General features: G+C 52.3%; 1 protein-coding gene across 1 annotated transcript; it reads left to right on the top strand.

Moving 5' to 3' along the window:
* The first annotated feature begins 334 nt into the window (after positions 1–334).
* TSEN2 (tRNA splicing endonuclease subunit 2) lies at positions 335–17,332 on the top strand. The gene is made up of 12 exons (XM_038740734.1): positions 335–445; positions 4,456–4,678; positions 6,982–7,063; positions 8,933–8,969; positions 10,892–11,228; positions 11,657–11,734; positions 12,594–12,644; positions 13,589–13,727; positions 15,421–15,457; positions 15,736–15,847; positions 16,545–16,634; positions 17,160–17,332. Exons 2-12 carry the CDS (start codon positions 4,490–4,492, stop codon positions 17,217–17,219), a joined length of 1,212 nt encoding a protein of 403 aa, XP_038596662.1. The 5' UTR covers positions 335–445; positions 4,456–4,489; the 3' UTR covers positions 17,220–17,332.
* The last annotated feature ends 10,335 nt before the right edge of the window (positions 17,333–27,667 follow it).

Here is a 27,667-nt window from a genome sequence, read left to right on the forward strand (position 1 = left end):
CTTAGTCCAGTGCTCTGCACATAGTAAGCGCTCAATAAATACGATTGATGATGATAATAATAATCACGGTATCTGTGATCACCTTGTAATAATAATAATGATGGCATTTGTTAAGCGCTTACTCTGTGCAAAGCACCGTTCTAAGCGCTGGGGAGGTTACAAGGTGATCAGGTTGTCCCCCAGGGGGGCTCACAGTCAATTCATTCATTGAATGAATGAATGAATGAATGAATGAATGTCAGTCTGCCTCAGAGGCGGGCGCGCACGCGCGCTAGCGCCCGCCCCCTTCCGGTTCCGGGGCGTTCCGGGGTCAGGCGGCCGTTCACTGAGGAAGCGAGGCGTCTGCCGCTCGGCCTTCTGGGAGTTGTAGTTCGTTTCCCAGCGCGGGCCCCTCACGCCCCGCCGCCCACGGGCCGTTTTGGATCGTTTCCACGTTGCGGGCTTGGTAGGTGTGGGAAGGGAAGGGGCCGGGCCGTGTCGGGTCGGGTCATCCATCTTGCCCGGCCCGCCTCGTTAGCGCTCGCCCGTCCCAGCATCCCCCGCGGGCTGGGCTCGGGCCCCGGCTTCCGCCGATTTCCTCCGAGCGCCCAGGCAAGAACCCGGATTTAGGAGTCCGAGGGCGCGGGTTCGAATCCCGCCTCCGCCCCTTGTCTGCTACGTTCATTCAATCGTATTTGTTGAGCGCTTACTGGGCTCCTATATGACAGGGGGCAAGTCGCTTCACTTCTCTGGGCCGCAGGTCCCTCATTTGGAAAGTGGGGGCGGAGACTGGGCGCCCCACGTGGGCTGATCACGTGATTCCCCCATCTGGAAAATGGGGGTGAGGGCTGGGCGCCCCCACGTGGGCCGATCACGTGATTCCCCCTGATTCCCTCATCTGGAAAATGGGGGTGAGGGCTGGGAGCCCCACGTGGGCTGATCACGTGATTCCCCCATCTGGAAAATGGCGGTGAAGACTGGGAGCCCCCACGTGGGCCGATCACGTGATCCCCCCTGATTCCCTCATCTGAAAAATGGGGGTGAGGGCTGGGCGCCCCACGTGGGCTGATCACGTGATTCCCCCTGATGCCCTCATCTGGAAAATGGGGGTGAAGACTGGGAGCCCCCCGTGGGCTGATAATAATAATAATGATGGCATTTGTTAAGTGCTTACTATGTGCAGAGCACTGTTCTAAGCGCTGGGGGGGATACAAGGTGATCAAGTTGTCCCACGGGGGGCTCACAGTCTTAATCCCCATTTTACAGATGAGGGAACTGAGGCTCAGAGAAGTGAAGTGACTTGCCCAAGGTCACACAGCAGACATTTGGTGGAGCCAGGATTTGAACCCATGACCTCTGACTACAAAGCCCAGGCTCTTTCCACTGAGCCACGCTGCTTCGTGATTCCCCCTGATTCCCTCATCTGGAAAATGGGGGTGAAGACTGGGCGCCCCACGTGGGCCGATCACGTGATTCCCCCTGATTCCCTCATCTGGAAAATGGGGGTGAAGACTGGGAGCCCCCACGTGGGCCGATCACGTGATTCCCCCTGATTCCCTCATCTGGAAAATGGGGGTGAAGACTGGGGTCAAGGCCCTGCTGAGAGCTCACCTCCTCCAGGAGGCCTTCCCAGACTGAGCCCCTTCCTTCCTCTCCCCCTCGTCCCCCTCTCCATCCCCCCATCTTACCTCCTTCCCTTCCCCACAGCACCTGTATGTATGTATATATGTTTGTACATATTTATTACTCTATTTATTTATTTATTTATTTTACTTGTACATCTATCCTATTTATTTTATTTTGTTAGTATGTTTGGTTTTGTTCTCTGTCTCCCCCTTTTAGACTGTGAGCCCGCTGTTGGGTAGGGACTGTCTCTATATGTTGCCAATTTGTACTTCCCAAGCGCTTAGTACAGTGCTCTGCACATAGTAAGCGCTCAATAAATACGAGCACATAGTAAGCACTCAATAAATACGATTGATGATGATGATGGAAGCCCCACGTGGGCCGATCACATGATTCCCCCCCCCATTACCTCATCTGGAAAATGGGGGTGAAGACTGGGCTCCCCACGTGGGCTGATCACGTGATTCCCCCTGATCACCTTGGCCCTCCCCCAGTGTTTGGAGCCGTGCCCGGCACGTAGTAAGCGCCTAACAAACTCATTCATTCCACTCAATCGTATTTATTGAGAAGCAGCATGGCTCAGTGGAAATCAATCAATCATATTTATTGAGCGCTTCCTGTGTGCTGAGCACTGCACTAAGCGCTTGGGAAGTACAAGTTGGCAACATAGAGAGACGGTCCCTACCCAACAGTGGGCTCACAGTCTAAAAGAAAAGGCACGGGTTTGGGAGTCAGAGGTCATGGGTTCGAATCCTGGCCCTGCTACTTGCCTTTTATATGACAGTGGGCAAGTCACTTCTCTGGGCCTCAGCTCCCTCATCTGGAAAATGGGGGTGAAGATTGGGAGCCCCACGTGGGCTGATTACCTTGAGTCTCCCCCAGTGCTTAGAGCCGTGCTCGGCACGTAGTAAGCGCTTAACAAACTCATTCATTTCACTCAATCGTATTTATTGAGAAGCAGCGTGGCTCAGTGGAAAGGGCATGGGTTTTGGAGTCAGAGGTCATGGGTTCGAATCCTGGCTCCACCACTTGCCTTTTATATGACAGTGGGCAAGTCACTTCTCTGGGCCTCAGTTCCCTCATCTGGAAAATGGGGATGAAGACTGGGAGCCCCACGTGGGGCAACCTGATCACCTTGAACCTCCCCCAGTGCTTAGAACTGTGCTTGGCACGTAATAAGCGCTTAACAAATTCATTCATTTCATTCAATCGTATTTATTGAGAAGCAGCGTGGCCCAGTGGAAAGGGCATGGGCTTTGGAGTCCGAGGTCATGGGTTCGAATCCCGGCTCCGCCAATTGTCAGCTGTGTGACTTTGGGCAAGTCACTTCACTTCTCTGAGCCTCGGTAACCTCATCTGGAAAATGGGGATTAAGACTGTGAGCCCCCCATGGGACAACCTGATCACCTTGTAACCTCCCCAGCGCTTAGAACAGTGCTTTGCACATAGTAAGCGCTTAATAAATGCCATTATTATTATTATTGAGCACTTACTGTGTGTAGAGCACTGCACTAAGCGCTTGGGAAGTACAAGTTGGCAACAAATGCCATCATTATTATTATCAGCCCCCCAAAGCAGCGGGCTTGGGGGTTAGAGGTAGTGAGTTCTAATCCTGACTCTGCCACTTAGCTGGCTGACTTTGGGCAAGTCACTTCACTTCTCCGGGCCTCAGTGACCTCATCTGGAAAATGGGGGTGAAGACTGGGAGCCCCATGTGGGACGACCTCTGGTAGCCTTGTGTCTCCCCCAGCGCTTAGAGCAGTGCTCGGCACATAGTAAGCGCTTAACAAATACCATCGTCAAGAAGCAGCGTGGCTCAGTGGCAGGAGCCCAGGCTTTGGAGTCAGAGGTCATGGGTTCAAATCCTGGCTCCGCCAATTGCCAGCTGTGTGACTTTGGGCAAGTCACTTCTCTGGGCCTCAGTGACCTCATCTGGAAAATGGGGATGAAGGCTGTGAGCCCCCACCCCGTGGGACAACCTGATCACCTTGTAACCTCCCCAGCGCTTAGAACAGCGCCTTGCACATAGTAAGCGCTTAATAAATGCTATAAACAAAAGCCTCCAAAGGAAGTGGAAACCGGTGAAGCCGGGGCAACCGGGCGGGGGCCCCGGGTTACGAGAGTTAGGTGAAACCCGCGCCACCGGGATCGTAAAACGGGGCCGGTGGCAGGCTTTGGCACCGGGGAGAAGCAGCGTGGTTCAGTGGAAAGAGCCCGGGCTTTGGAGTCGGAGGTCATGAGTTCGAATCCCGGCTCCGCCACATGTCTGCTGTGTGACCTTGGGCAAGTCACTTAACTTCTCTGAGCCTCAGTTCCCTCATCTGGAAAACGGGGATTAAGACTGTGAGCCCCACGTGGGACAACCTGATCACCTGGTATCCCCCCAGCACTTAGAACAGTGCTTGGCACATAGTAAGCGCTTAACAAATGCCATCATTATTACTATTCTATCCATTTGGACTCCCAGTTCTAGACCGCGAGGCCGTTGTTGGGTAGGGACCGTCTCTATACGTTGCCGACGCTTAGTCCAGTGCTCTGCACACAGTAAGCGCTCAATAAATACGATTGACTGAATGTGCGGCCGGCACGGAGGCTTGCTGTTTAGCGAAGCCAGCCAGTGCTCATCGAGGTGTTTATGAGAGCGCTTTAGGAGGCGCCCAACTAAGCGCCGGGGTAGGTGACGGGATAATCAGGTCGAACACAGTCCCCGTTACCCCGGGGTTGATGAGGCAGGCCGGAGGGGGACTCTCCACTGCCTTTCGGGGACAGCCTGTGAATCAAATGCTCACGGACCCGTCCGGAAGAGACCTTCCGCTTGCGAACGGCCCTATTCCCGGGATTTGCTCCTAGGCGCGCCGGCCGAAGGAGAGGCTCCCGTCCCGCGATGGCCGAAGCTGTCTTCCGGGCCCCAAAGTGGAAAAGGAGGGTCTTCGAGAGTTACGACTCTCCGTTCCCGCTGCCTTTCGGTCAGCGGGATGGGAGCGAGCGACCTTTCCGAGTTTACCGGGCTGAAATGATCAACAATCACGTCGTCGTGAGGCACGCGGAGGACATCGAGCAGTTGTACAGGAAGGTAAGCGGTCCCGCTGCTGCTTCGCTCTCCTACAAATACGGCGGAGCTGCGACTCCTTCAAAAATGCCCTTTTTTTCCTGGGGGCTTTCCTTTCTCGGTCGCGTCCCATCGTTTTCTTGGCGATTTTTGAAGCGCGGGTCAGAGAGGGGGTCTTCCCCGGTCATTCCTGAAATAAGACCTGCCTTTTCCTGTGGGCCCGATCCCTTGGAAGGACGAGTCTCCTCGCCGTCTGCATTGAGCTCCTCCGGGCCCTCGACAAATGGCGTCAGGCGGGTGTGTCAATGATTTTTTTTACTCTATTTATTTAATTTATTTGTACATATCTATTCTATTTTATTTTGTTAGTATGTTTGGTTTTGTTCTCCGTCTCCCCCTTTTAGACTGTGAGCCCACTGTTGGGTAGGGACCGTCTCTATATGCTGCCAATTTGTACTTCCCAAGCGCTTAGTACAGTGCTCTGCACATAGTAAGCGCTCAATAAATACGATTGATGATGATGATGATAGTTATTGCCAAAAGTCAGTCGGTCTCTTTTTTTCTCCCCCCCCACTGCCCTTTTTAATGGTATTTAAGTGCTTACCGTGTGCCGGGTACTGAACTATGCACTGGGGTATATACAAGATAATCGGGTTGGACACAGCGTGGCTCAGTGGAAAGAGCCCGGGCTTTGGAGTCCAAGGTCATGGGTTCGAATGCCGACGCTGCCACTTATCAGCCATGTGTGACTTTGGGCAAGTCACTTCTCTGGGCCTCAGTTCCCTCATCTGGAAAATGGGGATTAAGACTGTGAGCCCCCCGTGGGACGGCCTGATCACCTCGTAACCTCCCCTGCGCTTAGAACAGTGCTTTGCACATAGTAAGCGCTTAACAAATGCCATTATTATTATAGGGCTCAGGGTCTTAATCCCCATTTTACAGAGGAGGGAACTGAAGCCCAGAGGAAGTGCAGTGACTTACCCAGGGTCACGCAACAGACTAGTGGCGGAGCTGGGATTCGAACCCAGATCCTCTGACTCCCGATCCCGTGCTCTTCATTTATTCATTCAGTCAGTCGGATTTATTGAGCGCTTTTGGGTCTCCAAGGCAGTGTGTCAGGGGTCTGTTGGCAGCCGTGATCGCCCATCTAATGTTTTCTGGGCTTAGAAGGGCGGCTCCGAGTAGACTGGATGCTCTTTCACACCCGTAGAGGAAGCAATCCGCCCTACTGGAAAGAGCAAGCGCCTGGAAATGTACTTGACTTGTACTTCCCAAGCGCTTAGTACAGTGCTCTGCACACAGTAAGCGCTCAATAAATACGATTGATTGGAAATCAGAAGACCCAGGTTCTAAGTTTAGGTCTAAGTCTAGGTCAGAAGACCTAGGCTCGACCACTGCAATCAATCAGTCATCTAATAATGATGATAATGATGGCGTTTATTAAGCGCTTACTATGTGCAAAGCACTCATATTTATTGGGCGTTTACTGCGTGCCACTTGCCGGCTGTGTGAGCCTGGACAAGTCTCTGGGCCTCAGTTTCCTCATGGAGATTAAATCCTACTCCCTCCTCCTACTAAGAGCTCATATGGGATAGGGACTATGTCCCACCTGGTTAACGTGTACGCAACTCAGCGCTTAGCGCAGTGTGTGGCACGTAGACGCTTAACAAATACCAGCGTTATTGTTATTATTGCCTGTAAATGCCTTCAGATGTGGCCCGCTATTAATTTGGCTTCAGGACTTGGAGTTAGGCACGTTCTTTGGCCAACTACCCGACATCCTAGGTTTGGGTGCAGCCAAGAATTGGAAAAATTCTAGAATCATCATTATCATCGTCACTGGGCTGTTCGTTAAATGCTTACTATGTACTAAGCGCTGGGGGAGAGATACACGGGGCTCACAGTCGAAAGGGAAGGGAGACAGGGATTGAATCTAGACTGTGAGCCCACTGTTGGGTAGGGACCGTCTCTATATGTTGCCAACTTGGACGTCCCAAGCGCTTAGTACAGTGCTGTGCACACGGTAAGCGCTCAAAAAATAGGATTGATTGATTGGCTCTCCATTTTACAGCTGAGGCAACTGAGGTCCCGAGCTGGGAAGTGACTTGCCCCGGCTTTTTCCGCTAGGCCACGGAGAAGCCGCTTGAATCCCAGTGGTGGCTTTAGACTGTGAGCCCACTGTTGGGTAGGGACTGTCTCTATATGTTGCCAATTTGTACTTCCCAAGCGCTTAGTACAGTGCTCAGCACATAGTAAGCGCTCAATAAATACGATTGATGATGATGATGATGGGAACCTGAAATGATTTCACGCTTCTTTCCTGGAAGGGCTATTTTGGAAAAGGCATTCTGTCCAGAGGTCGCCCGGATTTCAGCATTTCAGACCCTGCTCTGGTTGCCCGGTGGGAAGGTAAGTCCTCCATTCTCGGTCTCTTTTGGACTTGAAATGCAAATAATGATAATAATGACGGCATTTATTAAGCGCTTACTACATGCAGAGCACTGTCCTAAGCGCTGGGGAGGTTACAAGGAGATCAGGTTGTCCCACGGGGGGCTCGCAGTCTTAATCCCCGTTTTCCAGCTGAGGTCACTGAGGCCCAGGGAAGTGAAGTGACTCGCCCAAAGCCACACAGCTGACAGTTGGCGGAGCCGGGATTTGAACCCGTGACCTCTGACTCCCAAGCCCGGGCTCTTTCCACTGAGCCACGCCGCTTCTCTGAAATCATCATCATCATCAATCGTATTTATTGAGCGCTTACTGTGTGCAGAGCACTGGACTAAGCGCTTTGTGTCATTGTGTCTCCTGTTGCCCGTTGCCGTCAGTCCCGTAGATAAGGACTTGGGGGTCTCCCTCGGGATCGGGAGGCCCTTCGCACGGACGAGCCGAGGGCCGCGGGCTTTGGCCATGGAGCTGAATGCTGTCTGGGATCAGCCAGTCCATCGGTGATATGTACTGAGCGCTTGCTGTGGGCAGAGTCAATAATAATAATAATAATAACGGCATTTGTTAAGCGCTTACTATGTGCCAAGCCCTGTTCTAAGCGCTAGGGAGGATACAAGGTGATCAGGTTGTCCCACGGGGGGCTCACAGTCTTTTAATCCCCATTTTACAGATGAGGGAACTGAGGCCCAGAGAAGTGAAGTGACTTGCCCAAAGTCACCCAGCTGACGATTGGCGGAGCTGGGATTTGAACCCATGACCTCTGACTCCCAAGCCTGGGCTCTTTCCACTGAGCCACGCTGCTCCTCTAGATAATAATAATAGTGATAATAATAAATGGCATTTGTTAAGGGCTTACTCTGTGCGAAGCACTGTTCTAAGCGCTGGGGGGGATACAAAAGTGATCAGGTTGTCCCAGGTGGGGCTTACAGTCTTAATCCCCAATTTACAGATGAGGTAACTGAGGCCAGAGAAGTTAAGTGACTTGCCCAAAGTCACACAGCTGACAAGTGGCAGAGCCGGGTACAAGTTAATCAGGTGGGACAGGCCCCCGAGAAGTGAAGTGACTCGTCCAGGGTCACACAGCAGACATTCATTCATTCATTCAATTGTATTTATTGAGTGCTTACTGTGTGCAGAGCACTGTACTAAGCGCTTGGGAACTATCCCCCCATCTTACCTCCTTCCCTTCCCCACAGCACCTATATATATATATGTTTGTACATATTTATTACTCTATTTATTTATTTTACTTGTACATATCTATTCTATTTATTTTATCTTGTTAATATGTTTGGTTTTGTTCTCTGTCTCCCCCTTCTAGACTGTGAGCCCACTGTTGGGTAGGGACTGTCTCTATATTTTGCCAACTTGTATTTCCCAAGCGCTTGTACAGTGCTCTGCACACAGTAAGCGCTCAATAAATACGATTGATTGATTGATTGAAGTTGGCAACATCTAGAGACGGTCCCTACCCAACAGTGGGCTCACAGTCTAGAAGGGGGAGACAGAGAACAGAATAAAAACGTATCAACAAAATAAAATAAATACGTACAAACATATATACAGGTGCTGTGGGGAGGGGAGACATGTGGCGGAGCCGGGATTAGAACCCAGGACTCTCCGGCACCCAGGCCCGGGCTCTAGCCACTAGCCCTCCGCGGACTGTCTGTCGTCTTGGAGCGCTCTCCCGCACCCCCAGCCTTCCCGGGGCGGTTTTCGTTGCCGGAGACCCGGTCCGTTTCCGGGGATCCTTCGGTCAAAACCGAGATTTGCCAATTGCCCTTTATTCAGTACGGAGAAATGCTTGGTGACTGAGCAAGAGTTTGTCTGTTGCAGATACCAGGTCAGGCCTGCCTTTACTCACATCTCGAAAGTAAGTCCGGGGGCCCCGGTTGGGCGGAGGAGACGAGCGTTTGAGTCGGTTTGAGTTCCCTTTGGGAATAATGACGGCAGGCGGAGCGCCGGCCGGGACGGGATCGTGAGCCCGGCCCCCCGCCCAGCCCGGGGCTCTCAGGCAGTCATTCCGGAGTCGGTCCTGAATGGCGTGGGGCAGGAGCATTTTGTTGGGGGGCGGCGGGGCGGGAGATCAATCAATCAATCAATCGTATTTATTGAGCTCTTACTGTGTGCAGAGCACTGGACTAAGCGCTTGGGAAGTACAAGTTGGGAACATCTAAAGACGTCTCACAGTCTAGAAGACCGGTTGCTTGGGCTCCTCACCCCTGCTAGTCAGACCAAAAGTCCTTTTCCTTTGAACGACGCTGGGAGCCCCGCCGTTCCCGTTGGCGCGGCCTGCTTGCCATTTTCTCAGCCAGTCAGCTAACCGGTGGTACTCATCTAGCGCATAATAATAATAATAATGGCATTTATTAAGCGCTTACTATGTGCAAAGCACGGTTCTAAGCACTGGGGAGGTTACAAGGTGATCGGGTTGTCCCACGGCGGGGCTCACAGTCTTAATCCCCATTTTACAGATGAGGGAACTGCGGCCCAGAGAAGGTTAAGTGACTTGCCCAAAGTCACACAGCTGGCAATTGGCGCAGCCGGGATTTGAACCCATGACCTCTGACTCCAAAGCCCAGGCTCTCTCCACTGAGCCACTCTGCTTCTCTAAGCACATACCTCCATACTGAACTCCCCTGGGGTTCGGCTATTAAAACTTCACCCCGGAGGAGCCGGGGGACCTCAGGAGGAAGCCGGAGGGCTGGCTGCGGTGCGGGTGGTGGCCGTCTGAGTCGATGAAGGGGAGGGACAGTCGAGGTGTCAAGCAGAAAAGGGGGAGAGGTCAGCCCGGGGCCCAGATTTCGGCCAGCCGCGGGTCAGTTCCTCGGACGCCGGAGCGGAGGAAGCGGACGGTGGGCGTTGGAGGCGTGAGGGGGATGAAGGTGTTAGCGGGGCAAGGGAGCCGCGGACGGCTTTGACTTATGTGTCAAGGTCCGGGAGAGGTGAGAGCGCTAGGGATTGGCGCGTAGGGCCCGGCCCGGGGGGGAGGACCAGCTCTGAGCGACCCGGAGCGTGGGTGAGGCGGTGGGCTAGAAGTGGGGGAACCTGGAAAATGAGGCATCAGAATTGGGGAGGTTAGGGATGAGGCGTCATTTGGAGAGGACTAAGTGAAGCGGCCGAGGTGAGGAAGAGAGAAGGGAGAGGAGGTGGAGAGTTGGGGGGCTGTCAGCACGGAGGTTGAAGTCCCCAAGTCTAGGGCAGGAGAAGGGAGTGTGAGCGGGGAAGGGAGAGAAGCGTCGAAAGCCCCCGGCAACACGGTGATGAGACCGGCAGGGCCGCGGAGGGTGTGGGAGACGGATGATGGGAGAGTCGAGGGAAGAGAAGGAGAGCGATGAGGGGAAGCGGAGCGGGATGACCCGACCCGCTTCCCCTGTGAGTCGGGGAGAAGGAGGAGGCGATGAGGCCCCCCGAGAGAGAGCGGGTGGCAGGGGAGATAGCATCAGCGGGGGAGAGTGGCATCCCCAGGGTGGCGAGGAGGAGGAGGAGGAAGCGTGTCAGGACAGGGTTGAGGATGAAGGGGAGGTGGGCCACGATGGAGCGGGAGATTTGTGGGAAGGGGGCCCAGGGGTGAGGGCAGACAGCGGTCTGGGATTCAAGGGACGGCGTGCGGTGTCGGAGGGCACGGAGAGGGAAGGAGGTACCTATGAGTCGGAGCCCGGCTGGCCTTCTCTGGCCAGCGGGACGACGGGGTGGAGGGCACTTGCGCTCCGTCCATCCCCGCGTTCTAACCGACGGGGCCGACGGGGCACTGGGTCGGTGGCAGGGCCGTTCTTACGCCAAACGGTCCCGCAGGTTTCAGCGGCGGGTGGCGTGGGCCGAGAGGGTCCTACGAGAGCAAGGCCAGGAGGACTCTTCGGCCCGGGCGATCCTCGAGGAGTACACCAGGCCGCGAGGGGCCGGAGAGGCTCCCCCCGATCCGGAGATGGACCCCTCGCCTGACCCGTCGGCTCCACCCGCCCCAGCTGCTCGGGAACACGGTGGCCAGGCGGTGGGTGGCCGCGAGCCGGCCGATAGCCGGGAACGGGCAGGTCCCGGGCCCGCCCGGAAGAGACAGCGCGAGGAGGAGTACGTGTTGGTTCAAGAGACGGCGAGTTCTCCGAGGGGCGAGGCAGAAACAACGGAAGGACAAGTAATTGGAATTTTTGCCTTGGAAGCTATCTCTGACTGCGTTTCATAAGCGGGCAGCCGTGTGCTTTGGCGGCCGATAATCTCTCGCGTCTTGAAGCCGGCCAGGCACTGGGAAGAATGCGGGAAGGTCACACGACAGATACAGTACATGGAACAAAGGGGTTTGGGGAATCAGTCAGTCAGGGGTACTTATTGAGCGCTGGCCGTGTGCCGAGCACTGACCCAAGCGCTTGGGAGAGGACGGTACAACAGAGTTGGCGGTCCCGGTCCTTGCCCCCAGCGAGCTGACGGTCTAGAGGGAATAGTTCTGTGAAATGCTTTCCCCATCGCGGAACGCTTGCCACAATGGGAACAGAGAAGAAATCGCGTGTTATTCCTTCGGCCTGTTTCCTGGTACGTCATTTTAAGACTCGCCTTTGTTCTCTTCAGTTGGGCAACAGAGACGAGCTCGTGTGCAGAAGAAATCCATTCAGGATCTATGAGTATTTACAACTCAGCTTGGAGGAGGTACTTGGTTTTGAAGTACAGATCTTCACGCCACCCCCGCCGTTCCAACTGGGGGACGGCGCGGACCTTACTGCTTGTTTCCCACCCTTTCCGTTGCCGAGAAGCAGCGTGGCTTAGTGGCTAGAGCACGGGCTTGGGAGTCAGAAGGACCTGGGTTCTGATGCCACTCGTCTGCTGTGTGACCTTGGGCAAGTCACTTCACTTCTCTGGGCCTCAGTTACCTCACCTGGAAAATGGGGGTTAAGACTGCGAGCCCCATATGGGCCAGGGGCTGCGTCCAGCCTGCTTACCTTGTGTCTACCCCGGTGTCTAGAACACTGCTCGGCACACGGGAAGCCCTTAACAAGTACCGTTATTATTATGCCCCTCTGCGTCCTCTGTTACTCAAAGATCGACCACCCTACATCTAAAGGAATTTCCTCCCCCGACCCCCAGCTGATGCTTGAGTGGAAAAACGGTTTTGCCTGGCCAAACCGTCCGAGTCCCACCCTTTGTGGCTACCCCGTCCCCCTCGTCCTTGCCTGCGGGTGTGTCGCCGGGCTCCCCGACGGGCCCACGTGGCGTGGCCCCTGCGCGGGCAGGGTTTGTGGCCCGGGTGCCCGGGCCTAGTCTTCCTTGTCCGCCAGAGTGGGAACAATGCTTCCCGTTTTGCCGCCTTTTTTTTACCTGGGAAACCATTTGTACGAATGGCTTCTATTAAAAATGAAGATGATTTGGACGGGGCGGGGAGGGGGGCAGCGTGGTAACATTGCACCAGGGGCTCCCAAAGGGAGGGTTGTTGAGCTTCCCCTGGGCTCTTTGGGGGCTTTAGCTTCTGCTCCATTCCAGCAGTACCCTAACTGACGTTTTCTGTTCCCAGGCGTTCTTCCTGGTCTATGCCCTGGGATGCCTAAGCATCTCCTACGAGGAGGTGAGATGACAGGCGCTCCGGTCTCCCTTCGGCCCGGCTCCTCATCTGCGGGTCGGAGAGCGGTGCCGGAACCGTCCTGCCCCAGTGCCGTGGGTCTGGGGGGGCGGCGGGAGATGCCTTTTGTGAGCTCTGGGGGCCCGGTGGGGATGCCGGGGAAATAAACTAGGGTGGGGGGTTGGGGAGGGGAGAGTTATCGTTCTGTGCTCGGGAGCAGGCCCTCTCCTTGTCCGCCTGGACTGGTTTCCTGCACTTTGGCTGTCTCAGAGATGCTGGGGCATCATTTTTTCGTGGGTTTCTCTGCCTCGGGGTGGGCTTTTTATTGCTGGGAGAAAGGGCAGAGCCTGTGGCATTCAGTAGCACGGTAAGGGGGTGGGGTGGGCTAGAGACAGTAAGTTCAAGAAGGGTTAATAATAATAATAATAATAATAATAATGGCATTTATTAAGCGCTTACTATGTGCAAAGCACTGTTCTGAGCGCTGGGGAGGTTACAAGGTGATCAGCCCCGGGGGGGTTCACAGTCTTAATCCCCATTTTACAGTTGAGGTAGCTGAGGCCCAGAGAAGTGAAGTGACTCGCCCAAAGTCACCCAGCTGACAATTGGCGGGGCCGGGGTTCGAACCCCTGACCTCTGACTCCAAAGCCCGGGCTCTTTCCACCGAGCCACGCTGCTTCTCTAAGGGCAGTAGCTACACGATCGCCGGGCTGGGGGACGTTGGGGATGTCGGGTGGTATGTCCCAAGTCCCGAGGAGACCCCCGCCGTGGGAGACCCAACCCAGCCCTGGCTCGCCCGGGCTCGGCTTTAGTGGCCAGTGACTATGCTTCTGCTTTGGCAGTGTCCGGCTGAATTGGGCGTCCCCACAGACTGAGGGCCGCCCGATGGCCGAGCGCAGCCTACGGCTCCAAAGATGGTAACGTAGCCTTACCGCCTCTCGCCCCCCCAGGAGCCCCTGACCATCATGAAGCTCTGGGAAGTTTTTACCGTCCTACAGCCGACGTTCCGAGCAACGTACATGGCGTACCATCACTTCCGCAGCAAAGGCTGGGTGCCCAAAGTCGGGCTGAAGTACGGCACCGATCTCCGTATGTCATGGGGCGTCCGCTTTGCCCCGGGAGGCTGGGGGGGTGTTGGCTGGCTGCCTGGGATCTGGCCTCTGGGCAGGGACCCCCAGGTCCCTTCTAACTCCGTCGCGGGATTGGCAGATTTCCAGCAGCTCTTCGCTGGCCAACTTCTCATCTCTCAATACGTGCTGAGCGAAGCCCAATAGCATCCCGGGCCGAACGCTAGAGCCCATTCCATCCCCACCCCGGGGCTCCCCCGCCGAAGAGGGAGGAAGAGCGGGAATCTCATCCCCATTCTTCCTTCAGAGAGGTTAGGCGACGAGCTGGCAGCAGAACCCAGATCCCTGGCCTCTTTCCCGCCTGACCGTGACACGAGAGGAGCTGTGAGTCGGTCCTTGGGGAGTTGGCGCTGTACTAAGCGCTTGGAGGAGCGCAGCACAACAATATAACAGACACGTTCCCTGCCCACGACGGGCCAAAAACCCTGTGGACCGAATCAAAATTCCTCTCCTGCTGTTGGGGTCAGGCAGGAAAGAGCCCACAACTTGAAGGGAGAGGCCCGGCTGCCAGGTGAGAAATGGGGCAAAGGGAAGGGTGGTCTCTGCTGCTGCTCCCCCTGCTTCCTTTCACCTGCTCAGGCCGACTGGATCGGGGCCGGGGGGCTGGAAATGTGGATATTTGCCGGGGCGGGGTGGGTGAATAGCGGGAGGTACTTGAGCGGGGAGCTCCTCGGGTGTCAGGTCCACGCAACAGCCACCCTCGAGCACTTCCGTGTCCTTCCGTCCGGCCTCAGCCCCTTCTGTCCACGGCTGCTCATTTATGGGTAGGGTTCAGTCAGTCCATCAGGTGTCTTTATTGAGCGCTTATTGGGCACAGAGCAATCAATCAATCGTATTTATTGAGCGCTTACTGTGTGCAGAGCACTGTACTAAGCGCTTGGGAAGTACAAGTTGGCAACATATAGAGACGGTCCCTACCCAACAGTGGGCTCACAGTCTAGAAGGGGGAGACAGAGAACAAAACCAAACATATTAACAAAATAAAATAAATAGAATGGATATGTACAAGTAAAATAAATGAATAAATAGAAGAGCACTGTTTTAAGCACTTGGCAGGGGCCTGTACAATCAAGTCAGTGAGCACCATCCCTGCCCACGAGGAGCTTATGGTGTAGCCTTCTTTGGCCATTTCATGTGGTTATAGTCATGCTACCTGCTATAAATTAATCCTGTCTGTCAGTGTCTCTCTCTCTTTCCCCCCAATTGGCTCACTGGATTATAAACCACCTGCCCCAGGCCAGAGACTGTTGTCTTTTTGTTTCTGGTGAACTCGAGGTGGCCATTTGTCCCTCCCAAGCACTTAGGACAGTGCTCTGTCCGCAGTAGGTGCTGGGGAAAGATCTGGGTTGGATGGATTGATTAATTGATTCGGTGCGGACTCGCTCAGAATCTTACCAAGAATTGAGATGTGATCAGCCACTTCAAAAAAAAAAAATCCTGCCCGCGTTAGGGCCCTTCCTCAGGAATGACTTTGCCCGAGAGGCCCCTCATTTGAACAAGTCTGAGCCTCCGAAGCGGAGACTCTACAGGTGACCGCTCACGGTTTCTGTCCCATCATCATCCTCCTCCTCCCTCCCCGGCCATTGCAGTGGTCGAGAGTCGAATCGGGACCGCGGCTTCCTGCTGGAACTAAAGTTTTCTTTCTCTCTTCGCAGTGCTGTACCGCAAGGGCCCACCCTTTTACCACGCCAGGTTTGTGTTTAACAACGCCGGGTGCGGGGATGATGAGAGCCACGGGGAGTGGGGCTTCGGAGAGCCATCTCAGCTTGCTTGCCTGCCTGCTTGCTGGCTGTGATGAGAAATGGTGTTGGAAGTCACTGTCAGGATTGGCCCTTTTTCAAAGGCTTCACTCTAGGGAGGAAGGTAGATAGGGAAAAGCAAGTACCGGGGTCAGCGAAGTGATTTAGCGGTTTGGGCTCGGGCCCGATCCTCGTGCCTGCCGGTAAAAGGCTCCTCTTTGTATTTTCCAGCTACTCTGTCGTGGTGGAATTAGTTGACGACCAGTTTGAAGGGTCCCCACGCAGGCCGTTCACTTGGAAGTCACTGGCTGGCTTGAATCGAACAACGGCTAACGTCTCTAAGGTAACCCGGCGGGAGTTCGGGCTTTCAGGTTAAGATTTTTGTTTGCTTCCGGGGGAAGAGGCGAGGCCTAGTGGAAAGAGCACAGGCCCAGGAGTCAGGGGATCTGGGTTCTAATCACAGCTCTGCCACTTGCCTGCCGGGTGACCTTGAGCGAGTCAATTGACTTCTCTGGGCCTCCGTTTCCTCCTCTGGAAAATGGAGATTCGATGACCTGTTTTCCCTCCAGCTTAGACTGCAAGTCCCACAGTCTGACCTGATTATCCCAGCACTTACCGTGGTACTTGGCACCTGTTAAATGCTTAACAAATACCACAGTTATTTTGAATAATAATAATAATAACGGTATTTATTAAGCGCTTACTATGTGCAAAGCACTCTTCTAAGCGCTGGGGCTTACCTGGGGTCTCCCCCCACGCCCCGCCAACCCAACCACCACCTTCCATTCTCTCCCTCTTCACCTTCCCCTCTCCTCCTCCCTCTGTCCATCCCTCTCTCCCTCCCAAGTCGTCCCCAGTTGATTTTTGCTGGGCTGGGCGGGTGACCTGTTGAGTCGAGACGTCTCCAAGGTGAGGCATCCAGTGGGTTGATTTCAATCAATCAGTCTCCGAAAGGCAGTTGTACTTTTACCAACTCATCAGATCGTTCTTCAGACAAATGAACTTGGCGTGTGCACTGAAGGGTTTGTTCTACCCGACAGGAACTTATGTTGTGCTATCTGATTAGACCATCCACTATGACTGAAAAAGAAATGGAATCGCCAGAGTGTCTGAAAAAGATTAAAGTTCAGGTGAGTCAACTTTGCTACGAGAGGCTCTTGACTCGAAGGTTTGTTTCCTGGATTCCTCCCTTGGGCATTACGGCTGCCCCGAGCAAGAGGGACTGTGTGTGTGTACACGTCCATTCGTATGTATACACACGCGTACGCTCTCAGGGTGTGCATTGGCTTTTTCAGTCACAAATGTACCCATCTGACTGTCGGAGGAGAGGAGAGAAGATGGAGAAAAGGGGGTGGGAGAGAGGGAGAGAATGGCAATAGCAGCAGCCTTGTCACTGGTATGACATATGGCTTTTGGGGCCCAGATTTCCTCTTTGGACTTTGCACTTCCTTCTCATGCGGTCATTATGGGGATGAGACAGAAGTGCGGGATGTGAACAGAAGTCAGGAAAATCCTGCGTGCACAAATGCATGTTTGACGCCACCTTTTCTCAAACAGCATCTCCTATTCTTCTTTGAAGACGTCCTTCAGAAGTGCTCGGGACTGCTAAGCTGAGTGGTGTGGCAATCTGGTTTTTTTTTGTTGGCTCGTTTCAGGAATTGATCTTAAGTCGCTGGGTCTCGTCCCGGGAGCGCTGTGACCAAGATGAGCTCTAAGCGACACAGTGACGCGTCTTACCCGGCGCTTCGAAGAGCGCGTGGCACCTAGCGAGCGCTTAACAAATACCCTCATCATCGTGTAACGGCGCTCAATAAACAGATAAAAGCCCAAAGAGAGCCTTGGGTTGGCCTGTCCACTGCTTGCTGGTCCACATACTCACCTTTGCTCCGGGACTCTCCCCTTCTCGGCAGGTTGGAGTAGGGGCCGGGGAACTGAGGGATGGACTTCAGGGTGACTGGCTCGGGTCTTAGCCGGGCAAGTGTGGGTTCTCGAAAGTTCATCATCGATCATATTTATTGAGCGCTTACTGTGTGCAGAGCACTGTACTAAGCGCTTGGGAAGTACAAATTGGCAACATATAGAGACAGTCCCTACCCAACAGTGGGCTCACAGTCTAAAAGTCTAAAAGTTCATCGTTACGAGTGGTACTAATCCTAACGGCATTTGGTAAGCGCTTGCTCTCTGCTGAGCGCTAGGGTAGACCCAAGGCCCTGAGTTCACACAAGTCTCCATCCCGCATGGGCCTCGCTGCCTATTAGAGGAGAAAGCTGCGGCTCGTGGAGATTTTGGGACTCGGCCGAGCTCACCCAGCCGGCCAGTGGCGGCGTGGCTCAGTGGAAAGAGCCTGGGCTTTGGAGTCCGAGGTCACGGGTTCAAATCCTGGCTTGGCCAACTGTCAGCTGTGTGACTTTGGGCGAGTCGCTTCTCTGGGCCTCAGTTCCCTCATCTGGAAAATGGGGATGAAGACTGGGAGCCCCCCGTGGGACAACGTGATCACCTTGTAACCTCCCCAGCGTTTAGAACGGTGCTTTGCACATAGTAAGCACTTAATAAATGTCATTATGATGATGATGATGATGAACTGGGACTGGAAGCTGGGTTTCCTGACTCTCCGTCCTGGGCTGTTTCCACTAGCCACCGCCTTCCCGGTTATCCTCGGGGCGCCGTAGGCCAGGAGACCAGCCGCCCCGCTCTGGGCGGGACAGTCCCCGAATTTCCCTGCTCATCCCTCACTGCCTCAATTCCCCCCATTGAATCTTTATTCAAGGCCCATCTCCTCCAAGAGGCCTTCCCAGACTAAGCCCCACCTCTCCTTGCCTCCCACTCCCTTCTGCATCACCCTGACTTGTTCCCTTTGCTCTCCCCCCGCTCCCAGCCCCACGGCACTTACGTACATACCTGTAGTTTTATTTGTATTGATGTCTGTCTCCCCCACTCTAGGCTGTAACCTCCTTGCGGGCAGGGAATGTGCCTGTTTATTGTTGTTGAGAAGCAGGATGGTATAGTGGATAGAGCTCGGGCCTAGGAGTCATTGGTTCTAATCCCGGTTCTGCCACTTGTCTGCTGTGTAACCTTGGGCAAGTCACGTAACTTCTCTGTGCCTCAGTTACCTCGTCTGTAAAATGGGGATCAAGGCTGTGAGACTGACACCCAAATCTACATCTCTGCCCCTGCCCTCTCTCCCTCCCTTCAGGCTCGGGTCTCCTCCTGCCTTCAGGACATCTCCATCTGGATGTCTGCCCGCCATCTAAAACTCAATATGTCCAAGACTGAGCTCCTTATCTTCCCTCCCAAACCCTGCCCTCTCCCTGACTTTCCCGTCACTGTTGACGGCACTACCACCCTTCCCGTCTCACGAGCCTGCAACCTTGGTGTCATCCTCGACTCTGCTCTCTCGTTCACCCCTCACATCCGATCCGTCACCAAAACCTGCCGGTCTCACCTCCGCGGCATTGCCAAGATCCGCCGTTTCCTCTCCATCCCAACCACTACCCTGCCGGTTCAATCTCTCATCCTATCCCGACTGGATTACTGCGTCAGCCTCCTCTCTGATCTCCCATCCTCGTGTCTCTCCACACTTCAATCTATACTTCATGCCGCTGCCCGGATCATCTTTGTGTGGAAACGCTCTGGGCATGTTACTCCGCTCCACAAAAATCTCCAGTGGCTACCGATGAACTTACACATCAGGCAGAAACTCCTCACCCTGGGCTTCAAGGCTGTCCATCCATCCCCTCGCCCCCTCCTACCTCACCTCCCTTCTCTCCTTCTCCAGCCCAGCCTGCACCCTCCGCTCCTCTGCCGCTAACCTCGCCGGGCCTCGTTCTCGCCTGTCCCGCCGTCGACCCCTGGCCCACGTCCTCCCCCTGGCCTGGAATGCCCCCAATCCCTCTGCCCATCCGCCAAGCTAGCTCTCTTCCTCCCTTCAAAGCCCTACTGAGAGCTCACCTCCTCCAGGAGGCCTTCCCACACTGAGCCCCCTTTTTCTTCTCCTCCTCCCCATCCCCCCGCCCTACCTCCTTCCCCTCCCCACAGCACCTGTATATATGTTTGTACAGACTTATTACTCTATTTATTTTACTTGTACATATTTAGTATTCTATTTATTTTGTGAATGATGTGCATTTTGCTTTAATTCTTTTTGTTCTGACGACTTGACACCTGTCCACATGTTTTGTTTTGTTGTCTGTCTCCCCCTTCTAGACTGGGAGCCCGCCGTTGGGTAGGGACCGTCTCTCTATGTTGCCAACTTGGACTTCCCAAGTGCTTTGTACAGTGCTCTGCACACAGTAAGCGCTCAATAAATACGATTGAATGAATGAGTGAATGAATGTGAGCCCTACATTGTGGGGCAGGGATTGTCTCTATTGCTGTATTGTACATTCCAAGCGCTTAGTATGGTGCTCTGCATACATTAAGAGCTCAATAAATACAATTGAATGAATGAATGACAGGGACTGTGTCCAACACAATCTGCTTGTAATAATAATAATGATGGCGTTTATTAAGTGCTTACTATGTGCCAAGCACTGTTCTGAGCGCTGGGGAAGTTACAAGGTGATCAGGTGTCCCACGGGGGCCTCACATTAATCCCCATTTTACAGATTTTACATTTTACCTCTTTCCCCTCCCCACAGCACCTGTATATATGTATATATGTTTGTATGTATTTATTACTCTATTTTATTTGTACATATTTATTCTATTTATTTTATTTTGTTAATATGTTTTGTTTTGTTGTCTGTCTCCCCCTTCTAGACTGTGAGCCCACTGTTGGGTAGGGACCATCTCTAGATGTTGCCAACTTGGACTTCCCAAGCGCTTAGTCCAGTGCTCTGCACACAGTAAGCGCTCAATAAATACTATTGAATGAATGAATGAGATGAGGAAACTGAGACCCAGTGAAGTGACTTGCCCAAAGTCACCCAGCTGACAATTGGTGGAGCCGGGATTTGAACCCACGACCTCTGACTCCAAAGCCCGGGCTCTATCCGCTGAGCCACACGGTATTAGTTAAGCGCTTACTATGTGCCGAGCACTGTTCTAAGCACTGGGGTAGATACAAGGTTAACAGGTTGTCCCACGTGGGGCTCACAGTCTTCATCCCCATTTTCCAGATGAGGGAACTGAGGCCCAGAGAAGTGAAGTGACTTGCCCAAAGTCACACAGCTGACAAGTGGTGGAGCCAGGATTCGAACTCCCAAGCCTGTGCTCCTTCCACTAAGCCACGCTACTTCAACCCACCACTTAGTAATAATAATAATAATAATGATAGCATTTATTAAGCGCTTACTATGTGCAAAGCACTGTTCTAAGCGCTGGGGAGGTTACAAGGTGATCAGGTTGTCCCGCGGGGGGCTCACAGTCTTAATCCCCATTTTACAGATGAGGTAACTGAGGCCCAGAGAAGTTAAGTGACTTGCCCAAAGCCACACAGCTGACAACTGGCGGAGCCAGGATTTGAACCCATGACCTCTGACTCCAAAGCCCGGGCTCTTTCCATTAGAGCCACACTGCTTCTCACGTAATAATAATGGCATTTGTTAAGCGCTTACTGTGTGCAAAACACTGTTCTAAGCACTGGGGGGGATACAAGGTGATTAAGTTGTCCCACGTGGGGCTCACAGTCTCAATCCCCATTTTCCAGATGAGGTAACCGAGGCTCAGAGAAGTTAAGTGACTTGGCCAAGGTCACACAACAGACAGGTGGTGGAGCCGGGATTCGAACCCATGACCTCTGACTCCAAAGCCCGGGCTCTTTCCACTGAGCCACGCTGCTTCTTACAGTGGGTGGCACACAGTAAGCACTTAAATACCATTATTATTATTTATTATTATTATTATTATTATTGTACTCTCCCAATAGCTTAGTACAGTGCTCTGCTCACAGTAAGCATTCAATAAATACGATTGAATGAATGGGCTCTGGACCTGCTAAAGCTTCATCCTAAGCTTAGTCCAGTGCTCTGCACACAGTAAGCGCTCAATAAATCATCATCATCATCATCAATCGTATTGAGCGCTCACTATGTGCAGAGCACTGTACTAAGCGCTTGGGAAGTACCAATTGGCAACATATAGAGACAGTCCCTACCCAACAGTGGGCTCACAGTCTAAAAGGGGGAGGCGGAGAACAAAACCAAACATACTAACAAAATAAAATAAATAGAATAGATATGTACAAATAAAATAAATTAATAGAGTAATAAATATGTACAAACATATATACATATATACAGGTATATATATATATATATATATATATATATATATACAATAAATACGATTGAATGAATGAATAAGCTGCTGGGCTTTCCGGGGGAGCGAAAGAAAAAGGAAGACGAGGCAGGGCAGCAAATTCCCAATCCATCATTTGCCAAGTGCTCGGCGCTTGGGAAGGCATACCAGAAGCGGAGAACCCGTTCCCTGTCCTTCATTCAACCGTATTTATTGAGCACTTATTGTGTGCAGAGCACTGTACTAAGCGCTTGAAAATACAATTCAGCAACAAAGAGAGACAATCCCCGCCCACCACTTGTTTTGACAGACGTCGAAACAAGTAAACAGGCGAAGTCCTCCTCCTCCTCATCATCAATCGTATTTATTGAGCGCTTACTGTGTGCAGAGCACTGTACTAAGCGCTTGGGAAGTCCAAGTTGGCAACATATAGAGACAGTCCCTACCCACCAGTGGGCTCACAGTCTAAAAGGGGGAGACAGAGAACAAAACCAAACATAGTAACAAAATAAAATAAATAGAATAGATATGTACAAGTAAAATGAATAAATAAATAGAGTAATAAATACGTACAAACATACGTACATATATGCACCCCCACAAGCTACTGGAGGTTGGACCCATCCATGTTCTCCATGGGGCTCGCAGCCTAAGGGGGAGGGTGACCGGGTATTAAAATCCCCATTTGACAGATGAGGAAACTGAGGCATTGAGAAATGAAGTGATTTGCCCAAGGTCACCCAGCAGGCAAGTGGCAGGATGAGAACCCAAGGTCAAGAATAACTGCGGTACTTGTTAAGCGCTTACTGTGTACTAAGCACTGGAGTGGATACAAGCAAATGGGGTTAGATATGGTCTCTGTCCCACCTGAGTCTCTTAGTTTTAATCCCCATTTTGCAGATGAGGTAACTGAGGCCCAGAGAAGTGAAGTGACTTGCCCGAGGTCACCCAGCAGACAAACAGTGGAGCCGAGATCAGAACCCATGTCCTTCTGGCTTGCAGGCTCGCGATCTACTGAGAAGCAGCGTGGCTCAGAGGAAAGAGCCCGGCCTTTGGAGTCAGAGGTCATGGGTTCGAATCCCAGCTCCACCACATGTCTGCTGTGTGACCTTGGGCAAGTCACTTCACTTTTCTGAGCCTCGGTTCCCTCGTCTGCAAAATGGGGATTAAGCCTGTGAGCCCCACGTGGGACAGCCTGATCGCCTTGTCTCCCCCCCCAGCGCTTACAACAGTGCTTTGCACATAGTAAGCGCTTAACAAATGCCACTATTATTATTATTATTACTATCCGCTCTGCCAGGCTGCTTCTCAATGCTTGTCAACGCCCGGGAGCAGCGGAATACGGAGCAAAATTTGAGGAGTTCAGCTCGATCGCGTGACCTCCGCACCCGGATTTCCGCATCCTGAAAATAGGGTCCCTGGGCCGGGAAAGACTGATGAAGATGCCCCCCGTGCTTGGAGGCCCGGGGAGCATGGGCTAGCGAAATGCTGACTTGGGGGACCCCCGGAAATAAAACCAAAAACCTCATCATCATCATCAATCGTATTTATTGAGCGCTTACTATGTGCAGAGCACTGTACTAAGCGCTTGGGAAGTCCAAGTTGGCAACATATAGAGACAGTCCCTACCCAACAGTGGGCTCACAGTCTAAAAGGGGGAGACAGAACAAAACCAAACATTCTAACAAAATAAAATAAATACAATAGATATGTACAAGTAGAATAAATAAATAGAGTAATAAATATGTACAAACATATATACATATATACAGGTGGTATCTACTAAGCACTTACTATGTGCCAAGCACTCTTCTAAGCGCTGGGCAGGGGGGATACAAGGTAATCAGGTGGTCCCACAGTCTTAACAGTGCTTCGCACATAGAGTTTAATAAATGCCATTATTATTATTATTATTAATCCCCATTTTACAGATGAGAGGTAACTGAGGCACAGAGAAGTTAAGCCACCCAGGCCAAGGTCACACAGCAGACGGGTGGCGGAGCCGGGATCAGAACCCAGGACCTTCCGGCTCCCATTGATCGACCGATCTCTTGTGGGCCCAAGTTTGGCCCAATCAATCAATCAATCAATCAATCGTATTTATTGAGCGCTTACTATGTGCAGAGCACTGTACTAAGCGCTTGGGAAGTACAAATTGGCAACACATAGAGACAGTCCCTACCCAACAGTGGGCTCACAGTCTAAAAGGGGGAGACAGAGAACAGAACCGAACATACCAACAAAATAAAATAAATAGGATAGAAATGTGCAAGTAAAATAAATAAATAAATAAATAAATAAATAAATAAATAGAGTAATAAATATGTACAACCATATATACATATATACAGGTGCTGTGGGGAAGGGAAGGAGGTAAGATGGCCCAAGTTCCCTCTGGTGTGAGGGGGCGGCTAGCCCAGTTGGCCGGGCTCTCTCCGGCCTTCTTTCCTTGCGGACTACGGAAGCCGATGCGTTAATCCCGTCAAGTCCTTCCCAGATGGGATTTCAGTCTGCAGCAAGACAAACGCCGGGCCCGCCCCCCCGTGAAATTCTGGAATACCAATGCCACCTTCGTTTACACCCAATAATAATAATAATAATGGCATTTATTCAGGCAGAGGATCCGGAAAATAAGCCTCAATTCGCTTCATTTATTCACTCAATCGTATTTATTCATCATCGTCATCAATCGTATTTATTGAGCGCTTGCTGTGTGCAGAGCACTGTGCTAAGCGCTTGGGAAGTACAAGTTGGCAACATCTAGAGACGGTCCCTACCCAACAGTGGGCTCACAGTCTAAAAGGGGGAGACGGAGAACAGAACCAAACATACTAACAAAATAAAATAAATAGAATAGATGTGTACAAGTAAAATAAATATTGAGCGCTTACTATGTGCAGAGCACTGTACTAAGCGCTTGGGAAGTCCAAGTCGGCAACATATAGAGACGGTCCCGACCCAACAACGGGCTCACAGTCTAGAAGGGGGAGACAGGCAATAAAACGTGGACAGGTGTCAGGTCATCGGAATAAATAGAATTAAAGCTAGATGCACCTGTATATATGTTTGTACGCATGTATTACTCTATTCCATTTGTACATATTCTATTTATTTTATTTTGTTAATATGTTCTGTTGTCTGTCTCCCCCTTCTAGACTGTGAGCCCGCCGTCGGGTGGGGACCGTCTCTAGATGTTGCCGACTTGGACTTCCCAAGCGCTCAGTCCAGTGCTCTGCACACAGTGAGCGCTCGATAAATACGACTGAATGAATCATTACCGGAATAGTAAGTATGTACAAGTAAAATAAATCGAGTAATAAATCCGTGCAATCACCACCACCCCCTCCAAGCTGGTTTCCGCCCCCTTCACTCAATGGGAAACTGCCGTAAGGTCACCAATGGCCTTCTTGCTAAGTCAATCAATCAATCAATCGTATTTATTGAGCGCTTACTGTGTGCCGAGCACTGTACTAAGCGCTTGGGAAGTACAAGATGGCAACATATGGAGGCGGTCCTTACCCAACAGTGGGCTCACAGTCTAAGTAGGAAGGGCTCTACTCTGTCCTAGGCCTCCTTGACATTTCAGTTGCCTTCGGCCCTGCGGACCATCGCCTTCTTGAAACGTCCTCCGCCCTTGACTTCATCATCAATCGTCAATCGTATTTATTGAGCGCTTACTATGTGCAGAGCACTGTACTAAGCGCTTGGGAAGTACAAATTGGCAACATATAGAGACAGTCCCTACCCAACAGTGGGCTCACATCACCGACCCCCCGTCCTCTCCCGGTTTTCCTGTCTCTCTGGCGGCTCCTTCTCAGTCTCTTGCGCAGGCTCCTCCTCTCCTTCCCACCCTCTTAGACTGTGAGCCCGCTGTTGGGTAGGGGCCGTCTCTCTACGTTGCCAACTTGGACTTCCCGAGCGCTTAGTACAGTGCTCTGCACACAGGAAGCGCTCAATGAATGAATGAATGACAGTTGGGGGGTCCTTCAGGGCTCAGTTCTGGATCCTCTTCGAGTCTCCATCTACACTCATTCCTCCGGAGAACTCGTTCCGCTTAGTCCAGTGCTCTGCACACAGTGAGCGCTCAATAAATACGATTGATTGATTCCGCTCATTGGGGAAGACTTTTAGACTGTGAGCCCACTGTTGGGTAGGGACCGTCTCTATATGTTGCCAACTTGGACTTCCCAAGCGCTTAGTACAGTGCTCTGCACACAGTAAGCGCTCAATAAATACGATTGATGATGATGATGAAGCGGCGCCGCTCAGTGGAAAGGGCCCGGGCTATGGAGTCAGAGGCTGTGGGTTCAAATCCCGGCTCCGCCACTTTCATTCATTCATTCATTCACTCGTATTTATTGAGCGCTTACGGTGTGCAGAGCACTGGACTAAGCGCTTGGGAAGTCCCAGTTGGCAACATCTAGAGACGGTCCCTGCCCAACAGCGGGCTCACAGTCTAGAAATGGGAAACAGACAACAAAACATCTTAACAAAATAAAATAAATAGAATAAATATGTACAAATAAACAAAGTAATAAATAAGTACAAACAAATATACATATATACAGGTGCTGTGGGGAGGGGAAGGGAGGGGACGCTTGTCAGCTGTGTGACTTTGGGCAAGTCACTTCACTTCTCTGGGCCTCAGTTCCCTCATCTGGAAAATGGGGATGAAGACTGTGAGCCCCACGTGGGACAACCTGATTACCTTGTATCTCCACCACTGTTTAGAACAGTGCTCGGCACATAGTAAGCGCTTAACAAATACCAACATTATTATTATTATTATTATTATTATTATTATTATTATTATTATTATTCATTCCCATGGCTTCAACTTCGATCTTTAACCAGAAGATTTTCCAATTTACCAACCCAGGCCCAACCTCTCTCTCTCCCTCTCTTTTTTTTTTTTAAAAAAAAGGTACTTGTTAACTGCCTGGGCTAGATACAAGATAATCGGGTGGGACGCAGTCCATGTCCCACATGGGGCTTCACAGTCTCAATCCCCATTTTACAGATGGAAGTAACTGAGTCCCGGAGGACGTAGGTGACTTGCCCAAGGTCACACGGCAGACAAGTGGAGGAGCCAGGATGAGAACCCGGGTCCCCTGCCTCCCGTGCTCTTTCCACTGGGTCACGCCGCTTCTCTTCCGGACGAGGAGACTGAGGCCTAGAGAGGCTGTGACTTGCCCAAGGTCACCCAGCAGGGCCCTATTCCAAAGCAGATGGAAACCGTCCCCGTCCGTCCCGTGGTCGGTCGCCGCTGCCGCCCGACGGAAGGCGTCCGCCACCTGCTTCCTTACTTTGTTCCGCACAAAGGCTCCATTCATCCCGTCCTTGGCACATGCGGCCTTCCAAACCTCCCACCCCCTCTTTACCAGCCACACGCTCCCTTGGGTCTCTAATCGCCTTTCTTGCCTCAACTAGACGTCCTCTTCCTTGGCCTCCGCCACCTCCTCCTCCTCTATCCTCCTCCTCCCCACCCCTTATCTCCCCGTACACTACGTTCCTCCCTCGCTCGGATCTTTGTTGTTCCCATCGATCGCTCCAACTCGTACCCTTGGTGGGAGGTAGTTTTAGATGTTCTTTTCGCTTCTCTTGCTTCCTCCTTGCCTTGACCTCTATCTACCCCCTCCCTTTCCCCGCTCGCTCCTCTTCTCGTTCCCTCTCTCTTTCCTCCCTTTCCCGCTGGACTCCCCTCCGGCCCTCTCGCTCCCCTGCCTTGGCCCCCACCTCCCTCCTTTCACTTGATGGGTTTCCTGCTCACTCTGCCTTCCACTCTTCTGGGGTCCATCTCTCATTCTCCCTTCCCCCCGGCCCCTACAAATTCTTGGGGGCCACCGCTTCCTATATGGCTATGGAAAGGAAGGGGAAGCAGAGCGCACGGTATCAAAGCCAGAACGCCTTCTGAATTGCAGTTTGG

Source organism: Tachyglossus aculeatus, chromosome X1, assembly GCF_015852505.1.
Source record: "Tachyglossus aculeatus isolate mTacAcu1 chromosome X1, mTacAcu1.pri, whole genome shotgun sequence".
Taxonomy (NCBI): domain Eukaryota; kingdom Metazoa; phylum Chordata; class Mammalia; order Monotremata; family Tachyglossidae; genus Tachyglossus; species Tachyglossus aculeatus.